General features: G+C 43.5%; 1 protein-coding gene and 1 non-coding gene across 2 annotated transcripts in view; one reads left to right on the plus strand and one right to left on the minus strand.

The window, feature by feature from the left end:
- Positions 1-7290: 7290 nt before the first annotated feature.
- trnaf-gaa (transfer RNA phenylalanine (anticodon GAA)) lies at positions 7291-7363 on the minus strand. Its single transcript has one exon. It is a non-coding gene; the product is annotated as a tRNA-Phe (tRNA).
- Positions 7364-7685: 322 nt separating this feature from the next.
- ndufs7 (NADH:ubiquinone oxidoreductase core subunit S7) overlaps positions 7686-20891 on the plus strand; it is a 31892-nt gene continuing 18686 nt past the window's right edge. The window contains exons 1-2 of the mRNA XM_028816629.2: positions 7686-7833; positions 20133-20169. Coding sequence (XP_028672462.2) covers positions 7818-7833; positions 20133-20169 — 53 coding nt within the window. The 5' untranslated portion in view covers positions 7686-7817. The remainder of the gene's footprint in view (positions 7834-20132; positions 20170-20891) is intronic.

Genomic DNA, 20891 nt, shown 5'->3' on the forward strand with positions numbered 1-20891 from the left:
CCAGAAGCATTGTGGGAGCAAATAATCTGGACGACTTTTTTAGGTTTTGCCTTCAGTAGTGGAGTCCTCCTGGGTGGTCTTCCGTTAAATCCACTGTCGGTCAAAAAGCGTCAGATCAGACATTGATGGGCCTCCTCGACCTTGGAGTTCGCTTGTATCTCTTTGGAAGTTGTCCTCTGCCTTTTGTCACCCAGTCTCACTATCCTTGTGCCCACTCTGGGGTCCTTGTCCAGGGAGGTTAGCTTAAGGTCTCATGGACCTTCAACTTCTTCATAACCTTTGCAGGTGTTGTTACAGGAATATCAAGCTGGTCTTCTAGCCTTTGCCCTTAACATGCTGGTCTCTCATTTTCTTTCTGATCTCCTCCCACAACTCCGTCCTTTGTTCAGTGTGGGACACACAATGACACCAAGTAGCAGAGTGACGACTTTTCTTCATTTAAATCGGCTGAATGGCTGAGACATGTGTGATACTAATTCAGGCAAATAGCGAGTTTGAAAAATCACTCCAGTCCAATTATTTAGGGTCTTCTCTAGGGGTCCCAACACTTGTTCCCAGGCCATTCTAGAAGATCTTTGTAGACTAAGTAACACTTGATCTCTTGTCACACCTGCTTTGCTTTACTCGACTTCTCAGAGACACACAGGAGACAGTCACTTTTCAAGTCGTCACTTTTCAGGGGGCATGCGGCACTTTTTCAGGGAGCAAATACTTAATTAAGACGCCTTTCTTAGGGTTTGCCTTCAATAATGGAGTCCACTGTCAGTCAAAAAGTGGCAGATCAGACCGTGATGGGCCTCCTCGACCTTGGAGTTCGCTTGTATCTCTTTGGAAGTTGTCCTCGGCTTTTTGTCACCCAGTCTCACTATCCTTGTGCCCACTCTGAAGTTGGGTTCAGGGCAGTTGGTCAAGGTCTCATGGACCTTCAACTTCTCCATAAAATTTGCAGGTGTTGTCACAGGACCATCAAACTACTTGGAGATGATGGTCTTCCAGCCTTTCACCTGCTGGTCTCTTGTTCTCTTTCTGATCTCCTGTCCTTTGCTTTCATACGTGATGACACCAAACTGCAGAGTGACGACTTGTCTCCATTTAAATCGACTGAATGACTGACTGCACGATTGGTGACACGTGTGACGCAAATTCAAGGAAATAGCAAGTTTGAAAAATCACTCCATTCCAATGCTTTAGGGTCTTCTCTAGGGGTCCCAACACGCGTTCTCAGGCCATTGTAGAAGATCTTTCTAGAATAAGGAACTCTTGATTTCTTGTCACACTTGCTTTGCTTTACTCGACCTCTCAAAGGCCTGGAGACACACAGGGGATGGTCGCTTTTCAAGTCGTCACTTTTCAGGGGGGCGACAACTTTGTCCCACGTCCGGATGTGATGTACTTGGAGTGGAAGAAAAGTGAGGCACATTGTTGGCAGAAACTAAAATGGAAGCTGCTTTAATGAGTTCAGACCCTTTTGGCGTTGTCCTGTAATTGAAATGGGGGCTCCTATTCTGGGTGGGGGGCGCTGAGGGAGCTTGTGTTTTGTGCAGCCGCTCATTTTTTTATTTCCAAGAAGAACAGACGAAGCGGGATGTGCTGTCGCTGCTCATCGCCACATTAGACGACTTTTCTAGCAGTTTCCAGTTGTAGCCTTCATTTAGTGTACCGAGTCAGGCAGCCCGTTCCTGTGAGGGGCAGGTCCCTTAATGTCACTTACCCAGTGACTCGGTCCAGGTGGTCCACAACTCGCCCCTCAGACATGTTTGATTTTGTCTTTACCCATAGGGGTGACGCTGCGCGTGTCTGCGTGACAGCTGACATTTCAACAATCTGGATGACGACGGACCCTTCAGCCCACCAAAGCTCGGCAGTTCTGCTCCGTTTTGAAAGTCGCTACTGTCCACCACACTACTCGGTCACTTATTCATCATCAATCGGTTTGGTAGCTCATCGGGGGAATACCGCGACGAATAAGGAACGCAGCCACTTGGGACATCGCAAACAGAAGAGGGGCTCGTCTGTCTGATGTCTCGTGTTGTCTCCCACATCAGAAGGGGAATAAAAAATAAAATCACACAGCACCGCCAGGCCGCACACTATTGGCCGTCAGAAAAAAGCGGCGAATGCCACCGTGTTGGAAAGTCGTCATGGCGTCGTCTAGTTTGATGTGCTCGGCGATGTTCAGTCGTGTAATCTGCAAATCTGACGTACCCACCGACTAGAAGTGGCCTAACGGGACGTCGGGGTTGGTGTGCAGTGAGCTTGTTAATTTGTCGTTTTACTTGTAAACACATTTCGCCTCGTATCTCCTTGATAAACATCTTCTGATGCTTTTAGTTGAGACAAGCATTTTATTTTCTTATATGGACTCTGTATATAGATTTTTTTTTTTTAAAAATGTGTTTTATTAGTTAATGTATGTATTTGAAGATTTTATTTAGTATTTTTATGGTCATTGAACGATAAGTACAGAATTTAATTTTGTTAATAAAATATGAACGGGTAAAACCTGCGCTCTGCAGTTTATTTGTAAAAAAGAACAAAAGAGCAGAAGGCTTCTGCATGGCTGGTTATGCTGGTGTTTAGTGGGGGGGGGGGATAATGGAAAAGCTGTAACCAGTAGGGGGCGCCACTGAACCCCAGACAGAGCCACACCTAGAATTTATTAATAACAGGTGCATACGATCGAAGCATAACCTGGACAGCAGTACCACCCTCTTCCTCCACTCTCCTCCCGGCAAGCCTCGTCCACGGCGGCCCGACTCTGACTGTCTGGTCAAGGGGAAGCAGCTCCTTTTATCTTTGATCAGGGAGAACTTCCAGGGCTAGCAGTCATAGGGTTAAACAGGAGTCCCACAAAGCCTACCTCACCCCTTGGTGGCACCCACAGAACCAAACAGGGCTGTACTCCGGGACTCCAAATCCCATCATGCTCCATGGGTATCCAAAGGGGACCCGAATCCCAGGGATGCTGCTCCCTTAGCGTATCAGGGACTGCAGTATCCACATGCTGTGGTCTCCCCAGGTCCTTCTCAACATCCTGGCCTCCCTACCAGGTAAGACTTTCTATTCCCATCTGGTCACAGAGCCTGTCCTTCAAATTTTCTTTATCGTTGCTTTCCACCTGGGACACCCGTGTCTGTGGCAGTCACAAAACATTAAAAAAAATGGGAGTCGTATCCTTTGTCATAATCACAACAAAAAAGGTTTGGGGCAGCCACCTGTGTATTGTTCCTGGCTGCAATGGATAACTGCTAGATAACAGATTTGAGTCCACAATTGAACTGATTTGCTGGCACAAAGATGGCAGCTTTAAGAGAGAGTGGAGGAAGTGACATCAACACTGGGGCCGGGAACTGGAAGTGATGTCATTAGAGACAACACCAGAAGTGATGCCACCTGTAGGGCCGGAACCGGAAATGATGTCATCAGTGTGGGGCCTGGAATGTCAGCTGTAGGGCCAAAACTGGAAGTGATGTCATTAGGCTGGGGGGGACTGGAAATAATGTCATCAGTGGGGCCAAAATTGGAAGTAGAGTCATTGGGGACAGGACCAGAAGTGATGTCATCCATAGGGTTGGAACTGGAAGTGATGTCATTGGGCCTGGGGACCGGAAATGACGTCATCAGTATTCTTAAATATCAGCACCAGTCCACTTCTTCTCCACTCCTCAGGCATCCTCTCACTTTCCAAGATTCCATTAAACAATCTGGTTAAAAACTCCACTGCCATCTCTCCTAAACACCTCCATGCTTCCACAGGTATGTCGTCTGGATCAACGGCCTTTCCATTCTTCATCCTCTTCCTCGCTGTCCTTACTTCCTCCTTGCTAATTCGTTGCACTTCCTGATTCACTATCTCCACATCATCCCACCTCTTCTCTCTCTCTTGTTCTCTTCATTCATCAGCCTCTCAAAGTACTCTTTCCATCTTCTCATCACACTCTCCTCTCTTGTGAGTACACTTCCATCTTTATCCTTTATCACCCTAACCTGCTGCACATTTTTCCCAGCTCTGCCCCTCTCTGTAGCCCACCAGTCCTTTTCTCCCTTCTTAGTGTCCAACCTCTCATACAACTCATCATATGCCTTTTCTTTACCTTCGCCACCTCTCTCTTCACCTTGTGTCTTATCTCCTTGTACTCTTGTCTACTTTCTGCATCTCTCTGACTATCCCACTTCTTCTTTGACATCCTCTTCCTCTGTATGTTCTCCTGTATTTCCTCATTCCACCACCAGGTTTCCTTTTCCTCCTTCTTCTGTCCAGATGTCACACCAAGCACCCTTCTTGCTGTCCCCCTTACTACATCTGCTGTAGTTTCCCAGCTGTCTGGTGACTCTTCACTGCCACCCAGTGCCTGTCTCACCTCCTCCCTAAACTCCACCTTGCAGTCTTCCTTTTTCAACTTCCACCATTTGATCCTTGGCTCTGCCCTCACTCTCCTCCTCTTCTTGATCTCCAACCTCATCCTACAGACCACCATCCCATGCTGCTTAACTACACTTTCCCCTGCCACTACTTTGGAGTCTTCAATCTCCTTCAGATTGACTCTTCTGCATAGGATGTCATCTACCTGTGTGCATCTTCCTCCACTTTTGTACGTCACCCTATGTTCTTCCCTCTTCTTAAAATACGTATTCACCACAGCCATGTCCATCCTTTTGGCAAAATCCACAATCCTCTGACCATCTTCAATCCTCTCCTTGACAGTATACCTACCCATCACCTCCTCATCTCCTCTGTTCCCTTCACCAACATGCCCATTGAAATCCACTCCAATCACCACTTTCTGTCCCTTGGGTACACTGTCCATCACTTCATCCAACTCAATCCAAAAATCTTCTTTCTCACCCATTGCACATCCAGCTTGTGGTGTATATGCACTAATAACATTCATCATCACATCTCCAATTTCCAGCTTCATAATCATCACTCTGACTGACACTCTCTTCACCTCTTGACATGCTGTTCCTTCAGAATAACTCCTACTCCATTTCTCCTCCCATCCACACCATGATAGAACAATTTGAACCCACCTCTGATCCACCAGGCCTTACTCCCCTTCCATTTAGTCTCACAATATATCAACCGTCCTTCTCTCCATCATATCTGCTAACTCTCTCCCCATACCAGTCATACTGCCCACATTCAAAGTTCCTACCCTCAGTTCCACTCTCTTTACCTTCCTCCTCTCCTCCTGCCTCCGGACACGTCTCCCCCCTCCCTTTAATTGCACACTTACACAAGAGGTAAAAATAAATGTTACATTTCTCACATGTATATGAAAAGGTTCCACGTGTCATTGTGTCAGAAGTGTTTGGATTTGTCGGAGGCCTAAAACTGTCCTGACTGCAGCTGGATACTTCAGGGCGCCAGTCCATCACAGGACACACACACACACCAAGCAGTCAGTTTAGCGTCGGTAATCCTGTCTTTAGACTGCAGGATAAAACTGGAGACCCACACAGACACGGGGAGAACATGCAGGGAAACCCGGGATGCAAAGGTAAAACATCAAATCATGTTTTCTGTATGGGACAGGGTGAATAGTTACAGATAACTCCATGTTGTTCTTTTCAGCATTTTCCATACTGTCCCATCAGTTTTGCAATTGGGGTTGTAATAAATGTGAAAATGAAAAGTTAGGCGCCCCCGAGCAGCCATGAGTCGAGGTAATTCTTGGTAGTGAAAACCAATCACATCGCTTTCTGCTACCAAGATTCATCCAAGAATTGAAAGCTCGGGCCAATCACAACCCGTTTCGGCTACCAAGAATTGGCCAATGACAGCTCAGTCGGCTACCAAGAACTGGCGAATCACGACTCATGTCGGCTACCAAAACCCAGAAAGGGCGGGCCAGCCTCTTGTCAGTTAATGTATTCTGCAAAAGCTCATTGGAGTCGACACACAGACAGACGCTTTGCGATTTGCGTTTCATTTTGAACTTTCTAAAAATGTTACTCACGAGTGTCAGTTTGTGCAGATGTATTTACATTCAAGTACACATTTTTTGAATGATTTTTTAAACGTTACAATACAATACAATACAGTTTATTTCTGTATAGCCCAAAATCACACAGGAAGTGCCGCAATGGGCTTTAACAGGCCCTGCCTCTTGACAGCCCCCCAGCCTTGACTCTCTAAGAAGACAACGAAAAACTCCCAAAAAAACCTTGTAGGGAAAAAATGGAAGAAACCTTGGGAAAGGTAATTCAAAGAGAGACCCCTTTCCAGGTAGGTTGGGCGTTCAGTTTATTACATTTATTAAACATGTCTGCAAAACGTGTTTACTATAAGTATATAAACATTTACCTTTGCAATATTTCCAAATACAGCAGAGTCTCGCTTATCTGACTTTCCGTTTTATCCGACGTCCCACCACAAAAAAAAACAAAAAACGCATCAATCAGCAACAAGAACTGTAAGCTGAGAGCGTAGTCTATTGTTTGTTACTAAGTTCATTTTTTCAGTTGTTTTATTGTAAAACATGATTATTAGGTTCGGAATGTATAAAATTATAACATAGTTTGACGTTTAATAGGCTTTTTCTTAACACCTCCCATTATCTGACATTTTCACTTATCTGACGTTTATGTCGGATAAGCGAGACTCCACTGTATTTATTTGTACCTACTTCGAATTAATTAAATGTCAGCATCAACTAGAATATATTACTTCCCCGATTTTATAAATACATACAAACACAAGGCTGTGCACTGTTATTTATTCATTCTTACTGTGCTTTCATTTTTATTGTACCCCTCTTGATTATCTGTGCAGCCGTCTCAGACCAGGTGCTATATTAGTAAGTGAAATGCATTATTATTTGTTATAATTATGATTCAACAGAATGGGCAGGCAGTTTCTTTAAGTGTGATTTTAACTCTGCGTGTTGTCCATGTGTTCCATGACAAATCAATCATTCATTAAAGTTTTTGTTTAATCAAAAAAGAAAAATAAACAACTACATCTGCAAGGTAGGATTCAAACCACCGTTCGTTGAAGATAAAGTTTTTAAAATTTATTTTAGAGATACTGTATTTTCTTCCATTCAGAAATGTGCCATGAGCGGGATTCGAACCAGCACCTCTGTGATAATTTCTGGTAGATCGTCTGTCAAGAATCACAGCTATACCTCGACTAATACGCGTAATCCTAAATTACACCTTCTTCTGTTAATACAGCTGAATATTTATTAATATTTATAATCAGTTCAACTACCGTTTGTATTACCTACATGATCGCTAACACAGCAGCACTTCACTCTCACTGCCTTCCTCGTCTATTAAAATTCCTGCCGAAACCCGGGATCGAACCAGGGACCTTTAGATCTTCAGTCTAACGCTCTCCCAACTGAGCTATTTCGGCGTTTCTATCAATTTAGTGATATACATACCCTTACACGTGTGTAGCTAGTTTTTCTTTTCACCATTTTTCTTACTAAATTTTATGTTATTTATTATTTAAAATACAAATAACGTGCAGCTATACTTTTGACAGCGAGTATTGAAATACCAGTGCGTTCTGTTCGCTCCTGCGCTGCTCTACCTCGCGCCTCTTGTGACGTCATTAAGCTGCGACAGGATTATTCTGGTCGCTCCTAATCAAAGCACCGTAGACCTCGCGATTTTATTATTATTTATTTCCTCACGCTTAATTTGGTTATCTTGAAATTAAGCCAGTTTATAAAGTATGAGTATGTTTTTTTGTTATACAGTCTGAACTAAAAGGAAAATAACTTTTTTTTCGGAACGTGTGCTCGTTAGCCTCGCGGACTCTATTCGGTGTCGGACTACCGGACGTTCGCGAGTCCTTCACTAAAATGGCGGCGCTGGTAGGTAAGTTACAGGTTTAAGTGCTTCTTTGCCCTTAAGTCGCCGTTGAAAGCAGGTGGCGGTGCTTGTTTGGAGGTTGACCGGTTACACTTTATGGACGTCTTGCTCTTTTGTAATCGCAGTGTCGCGTTTGTCGACTCGTGTGTCTGACGCTCGTCTCCCTGACCTTGGCACCCGGCTGGCTGTTTCTGCTGTCCGTTCTTCGCTCCTTCATTTCTCGTCTTTTGAAACAAAACCAAAACGTGTGGCGCTGCGATGTGTTTTAGTGACTCGGTGTAAAATAATGTCATGTTTTTGAAATGCCCAACAGAATCGAAGGCAAAGTTTTTTTTCCCTAAAACGAAACACATACGCGGATTTAGTTTTACAGGACGAAACGCCACCTTAGGTTGATTTGCGAGCTCTTTGTATTTCAGGTGTTGCTGTGTTTGTGTCTTGAGGGGCCGTCAGACAGGCTGAGTGGGCATCTCTGGCCATCAAGTACAATACAATGTATTTGTGAAAAGCCCAAAGTCACACAAGAAGTGTCACAGTGGGTTTTAACAGGCCCCGCCTCATGACAGCCCCCCAGCCTTGACTCTCTCAAAAGACAAGAAAAACTCTTATAGGGAAAAAAATGAATTAACCTCAGGAAAGGCAGTTCAAAGAGAGACCCCTTTCCAGGTAGGGTGGGTGTCAAAAAGAAGGGGATCAATACAATCCACAGAACAAATCCTCAATACAATAGTACAATAGAAATATTACAAGTACGGAGCAGAATTTAACAGTAGATGATATCCCATAATAGGATTTGGATTTGTTTAGAGTCCTGGAGACCTCAGCCATCCCCCTATTGACAATTCCACAGCTGAGACAGCCAATCCGATGACAGGACCCCTCTACCCCACAATTCCTGCGATCCTCCATCAGAGATGACTTTACCTTAGGCAGACAAAACAACTTGGCAGGTGGGCCGTGGGCACCAAGTGGCACATCTGAGTACCGAGAAGAGAAACTGAATAGGTGAGGGTTAGTAACAAATAACATGAGAGTTAGAATTTATGTTTTAGTGCTAATGACTGACAACAGAGATGCAGTCTGTGCAGTTAATCAGCAGCTCTAGTCAGGGTGTGCTAAACTGAAGTAGTGAGTCTTCAGCCGGGATTTGAAAGCTGAGACCGAAGGGGCATCTCTTATAGTAGCAGGCAGACCACTGCACAGTTTAGGGCAGGGGTGTCGAACTCCGGGCCTGGAGGGCCACAGTGGCTACAGGTTTTCATTCTTTTTCCTAATCAGTGATCAGTTTTCACTGCTAATTAACTCATTTGCCATTTGTTTTAATAGCCCTGTTTTTAAGGATGCAGTGCTCTGACTTGATTCATTTCTTCATTAAATGACAGCCAAACAAAAGCTGGATGATAAATTAGACTGGACTGCCAATACTGATGCTCTGTGTAAGAGAGGACAGAGCCAACTATACTTCCTTAGAAGGCTGGTGTCCTTCAACATCAGCAATAAGATGCTGCAGATGTTCTATCAGACGGTTGTGGCGAGCGCCCTCTTCTACGCGGTGGTGTGCTGGGGAGGCAGCATTAAGAAGAAGGATGCCTCACGCCTGGACAACCTGGTGAGGAAGGCAGGCTCTATTGTAGGCATGGAGCTGGACAGTTTAACATCTGTGGCAGAGCGATGGGCGCTGAGCAGACTCCTGTCAATCAGGGAGAATCCACTGCATCCACTGAAGAGGATCATCTCCAGACAGAGGAGCAGCTTCAGCGACAGACTGCTGTCACCGTCCTGCTCCACTGACAGGCTGAGGTGATCGTTCCTCCATCACACTATGTGACTCTTCAATTCCACCCGGGGGGTAAACGTTAACATTATACAAAGTTATTGTCTGTCTGTATACCTGCATTGTTACACTCTTTAATTTAATATTGTTATCATCAGTATGTTGCTGCTGGAGTATGGGAATTTCCCCTTGCGATTAATAAAGTATCTATCTATCTATCTATCTATCTATCTATCTATCTATCTATCTATCAATCAACCAGAAATGAGATGTGAAACGAGCCAACAGATGACCAGCTAAATTTGGTCTTCAAACTCCAACCAATTTCACTCCATCCACTTTCTTAATGAGAAGCTGATTCTTGCTGTTAATTAAACTCGTTCTTTAATTCAATGGCTTGTTGCTGCTCTCATTCTGCCACAGCAGACATTTCCAAAACTGTTGATTTTCTGTTTTTTCCAAGAACACTGTGAAAATGTTTTGGTCATCTGAGAGATATGTCTTACTGAGACCTTCACCTTTCTTTATTTTCAGATATTGTGGATAGCTGGTTGTGTAGGCAGCTCGTTTTGTGTCTCATTATTGTTTTGCTGCTAATTAAGGAAAAAGAAACAGCAAAGGGGCTGAGTTAAGTTAATTAAAATTAAGGCAAAAGAAGTTAATTAGCAGCAAAAAACTGGTCACTAATGAAGAAGATGGTTAGAATGAAAACCTGCAGCCACTGCGGCCCTCCAGGACCGGAGTTCGACACCTGTGGTTTAGGGGGTCCTGTAACTAAAAGCTCGACCTCCCACTGTTATTTTATTAATCCTTTAAATCCTAAGCAGACCGGCATCTTGAAATCTTAATGTACGTTCTGGTTTGTAAGTCATGATAAGTTCACACAAGTAAGCCGGACCTCGGCCATTTAAGGCTTTATATGTTAAAAGGAGGGAGAAGTGTGGAGTGGAGTCTGTCGGTGGGCAGACTTTCTTTAATTGAGCTTTCGACAAAGCTGTCAAACTATCAGCAGACCTTATTGAAGAAAAAGGGAAGCCAAGAAGAAAGAGAAGTTTAGGAGTAAACAGGACTCGTCCTTGCTCAAGTCAGTAATTTCAACTTGATTTTCCCATTTGTCCTTTTCCATTTTCTCACAATGTCATTTATGGCACCGTCCTTTAATGCCCTCGACGACAGATTCTGATGGCGGAGTGGTGGCTCTGAGGCTGGGGGTCTGCACTGGTAATCGGAAGGTTGCCGGTTCAAATCCCATAAATGCTAATAGGGTCTCTGCTCTGTTGGGCCCTTAACCTGCAATTGCTGAGCACTTTGAGTAGTGAGAAAAAGCTCTATATAAATACAAAGAATTATTATTATGGTTTCCAAGCACCTTAACGTTTAATGGCCTCTTCTGCTATCGCCACATTCAGCCGTGTGCACAATCCAGGATATGATGTCAAGGCACACACATCACCAACCGCATTCGCGAAGCTAATTTGGTGATGCACAGACAAGTAATTACATTTTAGAGATGCACCGAGTTGATAGTTTTCATTAACATGTAGGAAACAATAAATTGATGTACAAAAGAAATTGTAGTTCAGAAATAAATGATTGGGATGAGAAAAAAAAAACAGTTTTAGGAGACAAAAGCATAGAAACATCGGAACAGAAAAGTGTGGAAAAACACTGGGAAGGACACCGAGCCAGCACTTGATTGTTACAAGTTACAATTAGCAATATTAACACAAACATCTCTTCCCAGCTTAAGAGCCTGGGTGTTATTTTAGACCGTATCCTCTCTTTTTCTTCCTATATAAGTAATGTTTCTCGGAGTGCCTTCTTCCATCTCCAAAACATTTCTAGACTTCATCCTGTTCTTACGCAATACAGTACTGAAGTATTGGTTAATGCCCGAGTCACCTCACGCATTAATTACTGTAATGCTATTCTATCTGGCATCACTCAAAAACTTATCCATCGCTTACAACTTCTTCAAAATTCTGCTGGCAGGATAATAACCTGCTGTTCTAAATCCACTGAACACATCACACCGATTCTCTCTCAACTTCACTGGCTCCCTGTTAACGACCGAATACATTACTAAATACCGCTCTTAATATTTAAAGCTCTCCACAACCTCACTGATCTCCTACAGACTTTCACTCCTTCTCACTCCCTCAGATCCTCATCTGCAGCTCGACTTTCTGTACCGCACGTCTAACTCTGTTCTACGGGAGCTCGAGTGTCTCTCCTAGTGCTCCTCAACTCTGGAATTCTCTTCCCTCTCATATTCGTCAGCTCGATTCAATAACACATTTTAAAACTGCCCTCAAAACTTATCTTTTCAAAATGGCATACCAATTGTGAATTTTACACTCTTATTGCCTGTTATCTTTGTTTGCTTGCTAATTATTGCTTTTTATTTTACAAATGTTGTTTAATTTCATTGTAAGGTGACCTTAAGTGCTAAGAAAGGCACCTATTAAATAAAATGTATTATTATTAAGACAGCGTGCAGCTTCAGTAACGGGAGCTCTCAGTCCTACTGCTGACACCAAAGCTGGTTGCCCAGTTCTTAACCCTTAACTTCTCACGCTGGTGTGTTTTGTACACCAACCTCAGTTATTTTTGTCCAGTGTCCTTTTTACTTGATCCTATGTTAAAGCAGATTAGGCAGCACGGGCACCCTCAGCCCCAAAGTAGGCACTCAGAGTCTCGGGACAGGCAGCAGAATCAGGCTTTTATTACATGATGCAGACACACAGTCCCAGTTCAGATAAATTGAGCCCCAAGCCTTAAGTGAGCTTTATTACAATGCTTATGACAAAATATCCCCTCTTCACACTGTTTCCCATCATCAGCTTCACAGAGTTTCTAATAATAATAACCTCGCTCAGCACCTTTTCTCATAACAATCACCAGAAAGCAGGAGACAGAGCTGGAGGTGGCAGAAATAAAGATGCTAAGATCTGCATTGGGTGTGACGAGGATGGACAGGATTAGAAATGAGGACATTAGAGGGTCAGCTCAAGTTGGACGGTTGGGAGACAAAGTCAGAGAGGCGAGATGGTGTTGGTTTGGACATGTGCAGAGGAGAGATGAGGGGTATAATGAGAGAAGGGTGCTAAGGATAGAGCTGCCAGAGAAGAGGAAAAGAGGAAGGCCTAAGAGAAGGTTTATGGAAGTGGTGAGAGAGGACATGATGGTGATGGGGGTGACAGAGCAAAATGACGTGGACAGAAAGATATGGAACAGATAGATGGATACTTTATTAATCCCCAAGGGGAAATTCACATACTCCAGCAGCAGCATAATGAAAAAACTATTAATTAAAGAGTGATAAAAACACAGTGCACGTTAAAAAGTGCAAGGTGGAGAGTGCGAGGCAGGTGTAACAGTCAATAACATTGTATAATGTTAATGTTATAACAAGATGACCCGCTTTGGTGACCCCTAACGGGCGCAGCTGTAAGAAGATTTTCTTCATTAAAATCCCTTTGGCTCAAAGGACATGTTGGCCTCGTGGAGGTGAGCGTCACCTAATCACTCCTCCCTAATCCTGAGCTGTTAAACTTTGAGGGCCTTTGGTTAATTAGTTCTCACCACTAGTTTGGACTCAGTAGACCCCACCTGTGAAAACTGGACTGCTGAATTAATAATTCAATGAATGTTTACTTGTTGCACTGGCATCTCTTAAGGCTGACATAATAGGCAGCTGTGCCAGTTAGGCGGCAGCACACAGCTTCACTGATGAAGGTTACGCTGCAGACAGCTTGGCGTGGTGCCTTTTGACTACTGGAAATAAAAGAACAGGCCCTTAACAATTAATCCTTACATAGTTTAAAACTGGTTTAATGTACTCTTGTGTAACTTTATTATTAGTATTCTATTCATAAAAAGGCACAGACATATAAACATAAATGCACCTTTAACCTATACAGTATGTATACGTGCTAATAGTGTTCCCATAATTAAGCCTTGAATGCTTAGAGAAAGTTGTCTAATCCACACTATATTGCCAAAGGTATTGGGGGACCCCCCCCCCCCCCCCCCAAATCATTGAATTCTGGGGTTCCAATCCCTTCCATGGCCACAGGCATATAAACTCAAGCCCCTCGGCATGCAGACGGCTTCTACAAACATTTGTGACAGAATGGGTCATTCTCAGGGCCCCGTGAATTCACGTTAGTAAGTCCGTTAGTGAAATGTCCTCGCTGCTAAATATTCCACGATCAACTCTTAGTGGTATTATAACAAAGTGGGAAGCAATTGGGAACAGCAGCCACAAAGTGGTAGGCCACATCAAATCACAGAGTGGGGACAGCGCATGCTGAGGTGTGCAGAAGTCGCCAACTTTCTGCAGAGTCGATTGCCTCAGACCACCAACAGCTCATGAACAGCACAGAGCTTCACAGGATCAATGGGCCTCCATGGCCGAGCAGCTGCAGCCAAGCCTGACGTCACCAAGTGCAATGCAAGGTGTCAGATGCAGTGGTGTAAAACCCACCGTAACACCCCTGGACACTCGAGACCAGTGCAGACGTGTCCTTTGGAGTGACCAATCACACGAGTCTGGGTTTAGCGGGACTCGCCTGACTGCATTGTGCCGAATGTAAAGTTTGGTGGAGGGGGGATTATGGTATGGGGTTGGGCTTGGCCCTCTTAATTCCAGTGACGGGAACTCTTAATGCTTCATCATACAAAGCCATTTTGGACAATTTCATGCAGCCAACTTTGTGGGAACAGTTTGGGGATGGCAACATGACTGCACAGGCACCAGTGCACAAAGAGCAAGGTCTATAAAGAAATGGAAGAGTTTGGTGTGGCTGCACAGAGCGCTGACCTCAACCCGACAGAACACCTTTGGGATGAATTCGATCGGACACTGCGAGCGAGTGAGCCAGGCCATATCGTCCAACATCAGTGTCTGACCTCACCAATGCTCTCCTGGTCGCAAATTCCCATAAACACACTCGTACACCTTGTGGAAAGCCTTCCCAGAAGAGTTGAAGCTGTTAGAGCTGCAAAGGGTGGGCCGACTCCATATTAAAGGGGATGTGTGTGTAAAGGCAGGCGTCCAAATACTTTTGACAATAGAGTGTATGTCAGGCAGAAGGCCCAGCACCCAAGTTAATAAAATAAAATCTATCTGCTCGTTGGCTCACCTTCTTCAAAGAGCACAACCTCCTTGAATCACAGAAATTCAAAACAAAGCAAGTAAAGGAGCAAGCAGGCCACTCTTTTATGCCAAAATCAATGGTGGCCTGCCTTAATTAACTCCTTCATGGTCTAAGACTAACTGCAACTCTTACTGTTTTAACGTGCACCAGGATCTAATGCTTATTTTCATATATGCTCATGATTCTCTTTCAATATATGCAACTCATCAACTTTAAGAATATACTTTTCTATACCAGCAGCATCCACCATCTCTCCTCAGCTCGATTCACTACAAGTTCAGTGTCGCTATTGTCCCCCCCCCCCCCAAGCCAGTTTTATGAGTGGATGCCCAGTCGCCAGTTCCTTTTGGTGCACCGCACAGCTGCTTACTTGTGTATGTATGACAACAATGAGATGCTCTTCTTGCAATGACTTTGTCTGCAAAGAACATTCAACAACTGAAGGGAAATGTGACACACGTGTGCAAATCCTGCAGTGGGTGAAAGTGTGACGGGTGACGAATGCGCACCGGAGAAGTGGATCAGGTTTATTTTCAGATAGTCCTGTCATGCTGTTCAGTAATATGGTATTACATTACGTTAAAAACATAAACAATTAAAAATGATTCCTATATTATATATTACATCCTCACAGCGTGCATATAAATAGCCATTTTAACACTGGGACATAAATTACAGTGCATCCGGAAAGTATTCACAGCGCTATGGACATGTCATTTCTCAATTTTTTTATTTTTAATAAATTTGCAAAAACTTCAAGTAAACTTTTTTCACGTTGTCATTATGGGGTGTTGTGTGTAGAATTCTGAGGAAAAAAATGAATTGAATCCATTTTGGAATAAGGCTGTAACATAACAAAATGTGGAAAAAGTGATGCGCTGTACACCAAGTGAGTACTCATGAGATGGAAAATGGTGCGAGTAGGTAAGGGTTAAAGCTGTGGTTCGTAAAGTTTATTTCTATTTTTTTTCTCACAACCTAGTTTTGCTTTTTTTTTTTTTTTTTTTTGAATCGCTGCCAATTGTTATGCCTCTGTGCCTCTTGGAGATTCACTCCCAATTGTCACCAACCGACCCCCCCCAAGAGTCTCCCTTGCAGAATCACAGACACAAGTCACAACATAGAAATGATATCTGCTTGAGCTGACCCTTTCCCATTGTGCACTTTTGTGATTTGCAACTCAAATTCAGACAACATGCGTCGTGTAGTTTAAGAAATACATCATCCAGACTACGTAGTGATGGCCGAGAAAAAATTAGCACATGTGCAGAATAAGAAAAAACAGCATGATGTTTTTGTGGTTTAATTTGTTAATTGCTTTTATATACCATATTTACTCGTGTACCACGCGCCTTCGTGTAAGACGCGCACCCTAATTTTACAAAGAAAATCGCGAAAATAAAGTCGCCCCGTGTACGACACGTGTTCTGATTGTATAGGAAGCGTTTAAGGCACGTTTTCCGCAAAATGCACTTTTGTTTTTGTTGCATGATGAGAGAGAGAGAGAGAGACCAAGCAAAAGAAGTAAACATTACAGAAAAAAATTTCCTCGTGTATGACGCACACTTAATTTTTGGGAAAAAATGTGCACATGGTACACGTGTAAATACGGTATACAGTAATCCCTCCTCCATCGCGGGGGTTGCGTTCCAGAGCCACCCGCGAAATAAGAAAATCCGCGAAGTAGAAACCATATGTTTATATGGTTATTTTTAGAATGTCATGCTTGGGTCACAGATTTGCGCAGAAACACAGGAGGTTGTAGAGAGACAGGAACGTTATTCAAACACTGCAAACAAACATTTGTCTCTTTTTCAAAAGTTTAAACTGTGCTCCATGATAAGACAGAGATGACAGTTCTGTCTCACAATTAAAAGAATGCAAACATATCTTCCTTTTCAAAGGAGTGCGCGTCAGGAGAGAGAGACAGAGAACAAAGCAAGCAGTCAAAAAAAAAATCAATAGGGCTGTTTTAAGTATGCGAAGCACCACCGGTACAAAGCTGTTGAAGGCGGCAGCTCACACCCCCTCTGTCAGGAGCAGAGAGAGAGACAGAGAAAAACAAACTGAAAAATCAATACGTGCCCTTCGAGCTTTTAAGTATGCGAAGCACCGTGCAGCATGTCCTTCAGGAAGCAGCTGCACACAGAAGGTAGCAACGTCCCTATCGTCTAGGTGTGCAAACAGCCCCCCTGCTCACACCCCCCTACGTCAGCGCAAGAGAGAGAGAGAGAGAAAGTACGTTGGGTAGCTTCTCAGCCATCTGCCAATAGCGTCCCTTGTATGAAATCAACTGGGCAAACCAACTGAGGAAGCATGTACCAGAAATTAAAAGACCCATTGTCCTCAGAAATCCGCGAACCAGCAAAAAATCCGCGATATATATTTAAATATGCTTACATAAAAATCCGCGATGGAGTGAAGCCGCGAAAGGCGAAGCGCGATATAGCGAGGGATCACTGTATAGAATTTTTTTTTTAACTCTTAACTGGCACCAGTGCAGGCATCACCTGCATTTGGCTGCACAAGTAAAAGGGAGATGGACGGGTAAGAAAGGAGAAAAAGAATTTATGAAAAGGTACTCGAGAAGTGAGTGCATGAGCACGAGAAAGGCGAGAGGCGAAAAGGAAGGCTAGAACTCCACGCGAGTTTCCAGTAGAGGAGAGTGAGTGTGACGTAGCTGGCGTAGATCTCTGATACAAAAAATAACTTGTAATGTTAATGATGTAGTACACTAACAAATATTAAATAACACTAATGTATATTATATGATTTTATGTGATACAAAATATTTTCAGTATCGTTTATATTTCTGGCTTGTGCATTTTCTGTGCTCTTTTGCCAAGCTACAAAAATAACCCTGAGCCATTTAATTGTTCACATGCGAATTGCAAATAACCAAAACCACAGATTCCAAATTTGTGAATCTGGAGGGGTGACTGTGTGGAATAAAACACTATATAAATGCAATGAATTATTATTATTATCATAATGTGTTGTGTCCCTCTGAGCAATCTGATTGGCCAGTTTGGCTTTGGTCTGACTGCTCAGTTTCACTGTGGTTGCTTAGTCAAATGTAGTTGAGGAAGACAGTGTACGGTAAGGAAGGTTGACACATCCAAGGATACCGAGGAGGAAAGTCACTTTCAGATGTGGAGAGTAATTACAAGAGATGTGAATGATAATTTTACTCTGGGTAATTTGGATATGGTAGTCATAAAGAAGACTGGATTTAAGCAGCATGCCTCAAAATGACAGAGGAAGGTGGTCATCATGCCGGAGAGACGAGACATTTCACGTGCCTACCTGAATGGTTCGCCTCAAATTAGTACCCGAGTCCTGCCCTGTAGTGTGTGACACCTCAGCACCACACCAGTTGTAATCCCCAACAGACCTGACCCCATTGGCTCTCTGGCAGTTTCAGCTCTTCCCTTCATAATGCGAATAGCCTTCCTATGTCACATGAGGGTACCCAAGAAAGACATACAACACAGACTTGAGGGTACATGTAAGGTAAGAGTTGTCAAACTGAAATACAGGTAAAATTCCGTTACAACGAATATCTTTACAACGAAATTTTCATTACAATGAAGTATTTTTATGGTTCTGACAGTTTCCCCAGATGACAGGAGTCTATAGAAATCTCGTTACTACGAAGTCCATTCAGCAGATACTTTCATTACAACGAAGTGACCTTGAAATGCCTGAATGAATCATTAACAGAGCAGTTAGTTCCAAGGTCTCAGCTCAGTTGTGCACAACGATCCTCAAACAGAAACAGTCTTTTTTTTTTTTTTTTTTTTTCTTTCTTCGGTCTTTCCTCGTACTGTTTTTTTTTTTTTTTTTTTTTTTTTTTTTTTTTCAGTGATACCTTTTACTTATCGCTCGTCAACATTTGAAAAACATCTATTGGAATTTAACTAATTGTCTCCCTCCTATAGAAACGGCAGACACAGAAAAACGATAACGGTTCATATTAGAAAAAAAAACTTTAAATTTTTGCAGCTCTCGATTGCGGCAAAAAGAAAAAAGACGTTGCCAGTGAATTCGGAATTTTGCCATCGACACTGTCAACTTTCTTGAAAGGCAGAGCAAAAAAAGAAGAGAAATCTCGGGCTGCAAACGTATGCAAACTGCTGCATTTAAAGACGCTGAAAAAGCTGTTTTTCTGTGGTTCAGTGACGCTCGTTCAGGAAACATTCCTATTAATGCGCCACTCATTCAAGAAAATGTGAGGTTTGTAAACTCTCTTGGGACCTCCCACAACTGGACAACACGCCGAAGAGCGTCCTGAAGTGCGATCACCTCGTCTGTGGAAGACTGTTTATCTGTTGCCGGGGCAACGGCAGGCTCACAGCTCTGCTGCGTCTCTCCGCCAAAGTAAATGGAAAAGATCTCGATGGGTGATGCAGGGCACAGGATTACTTGGCCTGCCTGACTGCTGTGTCTGTGGATAGGAGAGAGTGGCAGATCCCACTACAATAAATAACCCTGCTGTTCCTGTTTCAAGCTGAATAAAGCTGGTGTCGCTAAAGTACTGAGACTAAGCCTCATGTTTTGGCGTGCAAGACAGGGACTTATAGCGCACCCACGATCTTTTAGGATTCGCTTCTGTGGCGCCTCACTGCAGCGTTCTGAGCCTGCGGTTGCCCTGCCCCGGCAACGGACAAAAATCTTCCACAGACGCAGCAATCGCACTTCGGGATGCACTTCAGTGTGACGTTCCCGTTGGGTGGGGAGTGGGGGGGGATCCCAAAAGAGTTCAGAAACCTCACAATATGAAGAAGAAAAGGATGATTCGGCTTCTGACTGATAACTATGCTGCCCACAACAGGCATCCACATTTAGATAATGTTCACGTTGAATTCCTCCCACCCAATTGCACAGCAGTGCTTCAGCCACTGGATTTGGGCATCATTCGCACCCTGAAAGTGTATTAGCGCAAGGAAATGTTGAGAGAAATTCTCGTCAGCATAACTTGTAGACAGGAGGAGATGAACATTTACACGAAAGAAGCTATTGAAATGATTGCAAACGCCTGGACACAAGTGAAAGAAAGCACTATAGCAACAAATACAGTGTCTCTTTACAGTGAAATTTTCGTTACAACTAAATATTTTTTAGGTCCCTGGCAGTTCGTTGTAACAGAATTTTACCTATATTTTCAAATTTATTCTTTTACCTGTCTTCAACAGACAACCTAGCCAGTAATTATGCAAGTCTAAAAAAGGCACAAGCCTGTGCCCACTTGCCAACCTGATGACTAAGCACATTACTGTATATTCACATTCCCATTTATGAGCCTATTAGTCAAAATCCAAATCCAGTCAGTGGCTGTCCCATTCATTGTGTCTCTCTTTTCATTTCAGGTCCCCGCCTGGCCAGGCTTTTAAGCATAAACCTCAGGTCAGTAGCACTTTCTACTTTGCCTTTATGCTTTCCTTTAAGGTTGGCGTACAATGTGTTATTAAGCCCAAATGTTTGTTTTTTAATCAGCACAAAACCACTAGCAGATCGTAGTAAGGTCTTGACAAGGTACTCCATATGGCCAAAAGTATGTGGATGCCCCTCCAAATGACTAACTTTGGGTGTTTCATTGTTAACAGGAGTAGGTCTATCAAATCAAACACATAGCCATATAACCTTCATTGACAAACATTGGGCCATACTGAAGAGCTCAGTGACTTTAAACGTGACACTGTCATAGGATTCCAGCTTTGTTACAAATCAGTATGTGAAATTTCTGCACTGCCCCAGTAAGTCCTGCAATTGTGAAGTAAAAACATTGAGGAGTAACAACAGCTTAGCCATGAAATGGTAGACCACGCAAACTCACAGAATGGGGCTGCCAAGCACATAAATATGGCCTGTCCTCTGTGGCATCACTCAACAGAGTGCCAAAGTGCCTCTGGAAGCAAAATCAGCACAAGAGTTGTGTGTCGGGAGCTTCATGAAGTGGCTTTCCATTGCCTCGGAACTACGCACATTAAGATCACTATGTGCAATGCTAAGTGTCAGCTGGGCTGGTGTAAAGCGTGCTGCCATTGGACACTGGAGCAGTGCAGACATGTTCTCTGGAGTGAGGAATCGGCGTCCTGCATTCTGATGGACAAATCTGGGTTAGGCGG

Source organism: Erpetoichthys calabaricus, chromosome 12 (genome assembly GCF_900747795.2).
Source record: "Erpetoichthys calabaricus chromosome 12, fErpCal1.3, whole genome shotgun sequence".
NCBI lineage: Eukaryota > Metazoa > Chordata > Cladistia > Polypteriformes > Polypteridae > Erpetoichthys > Erpetoichthys calabaricus.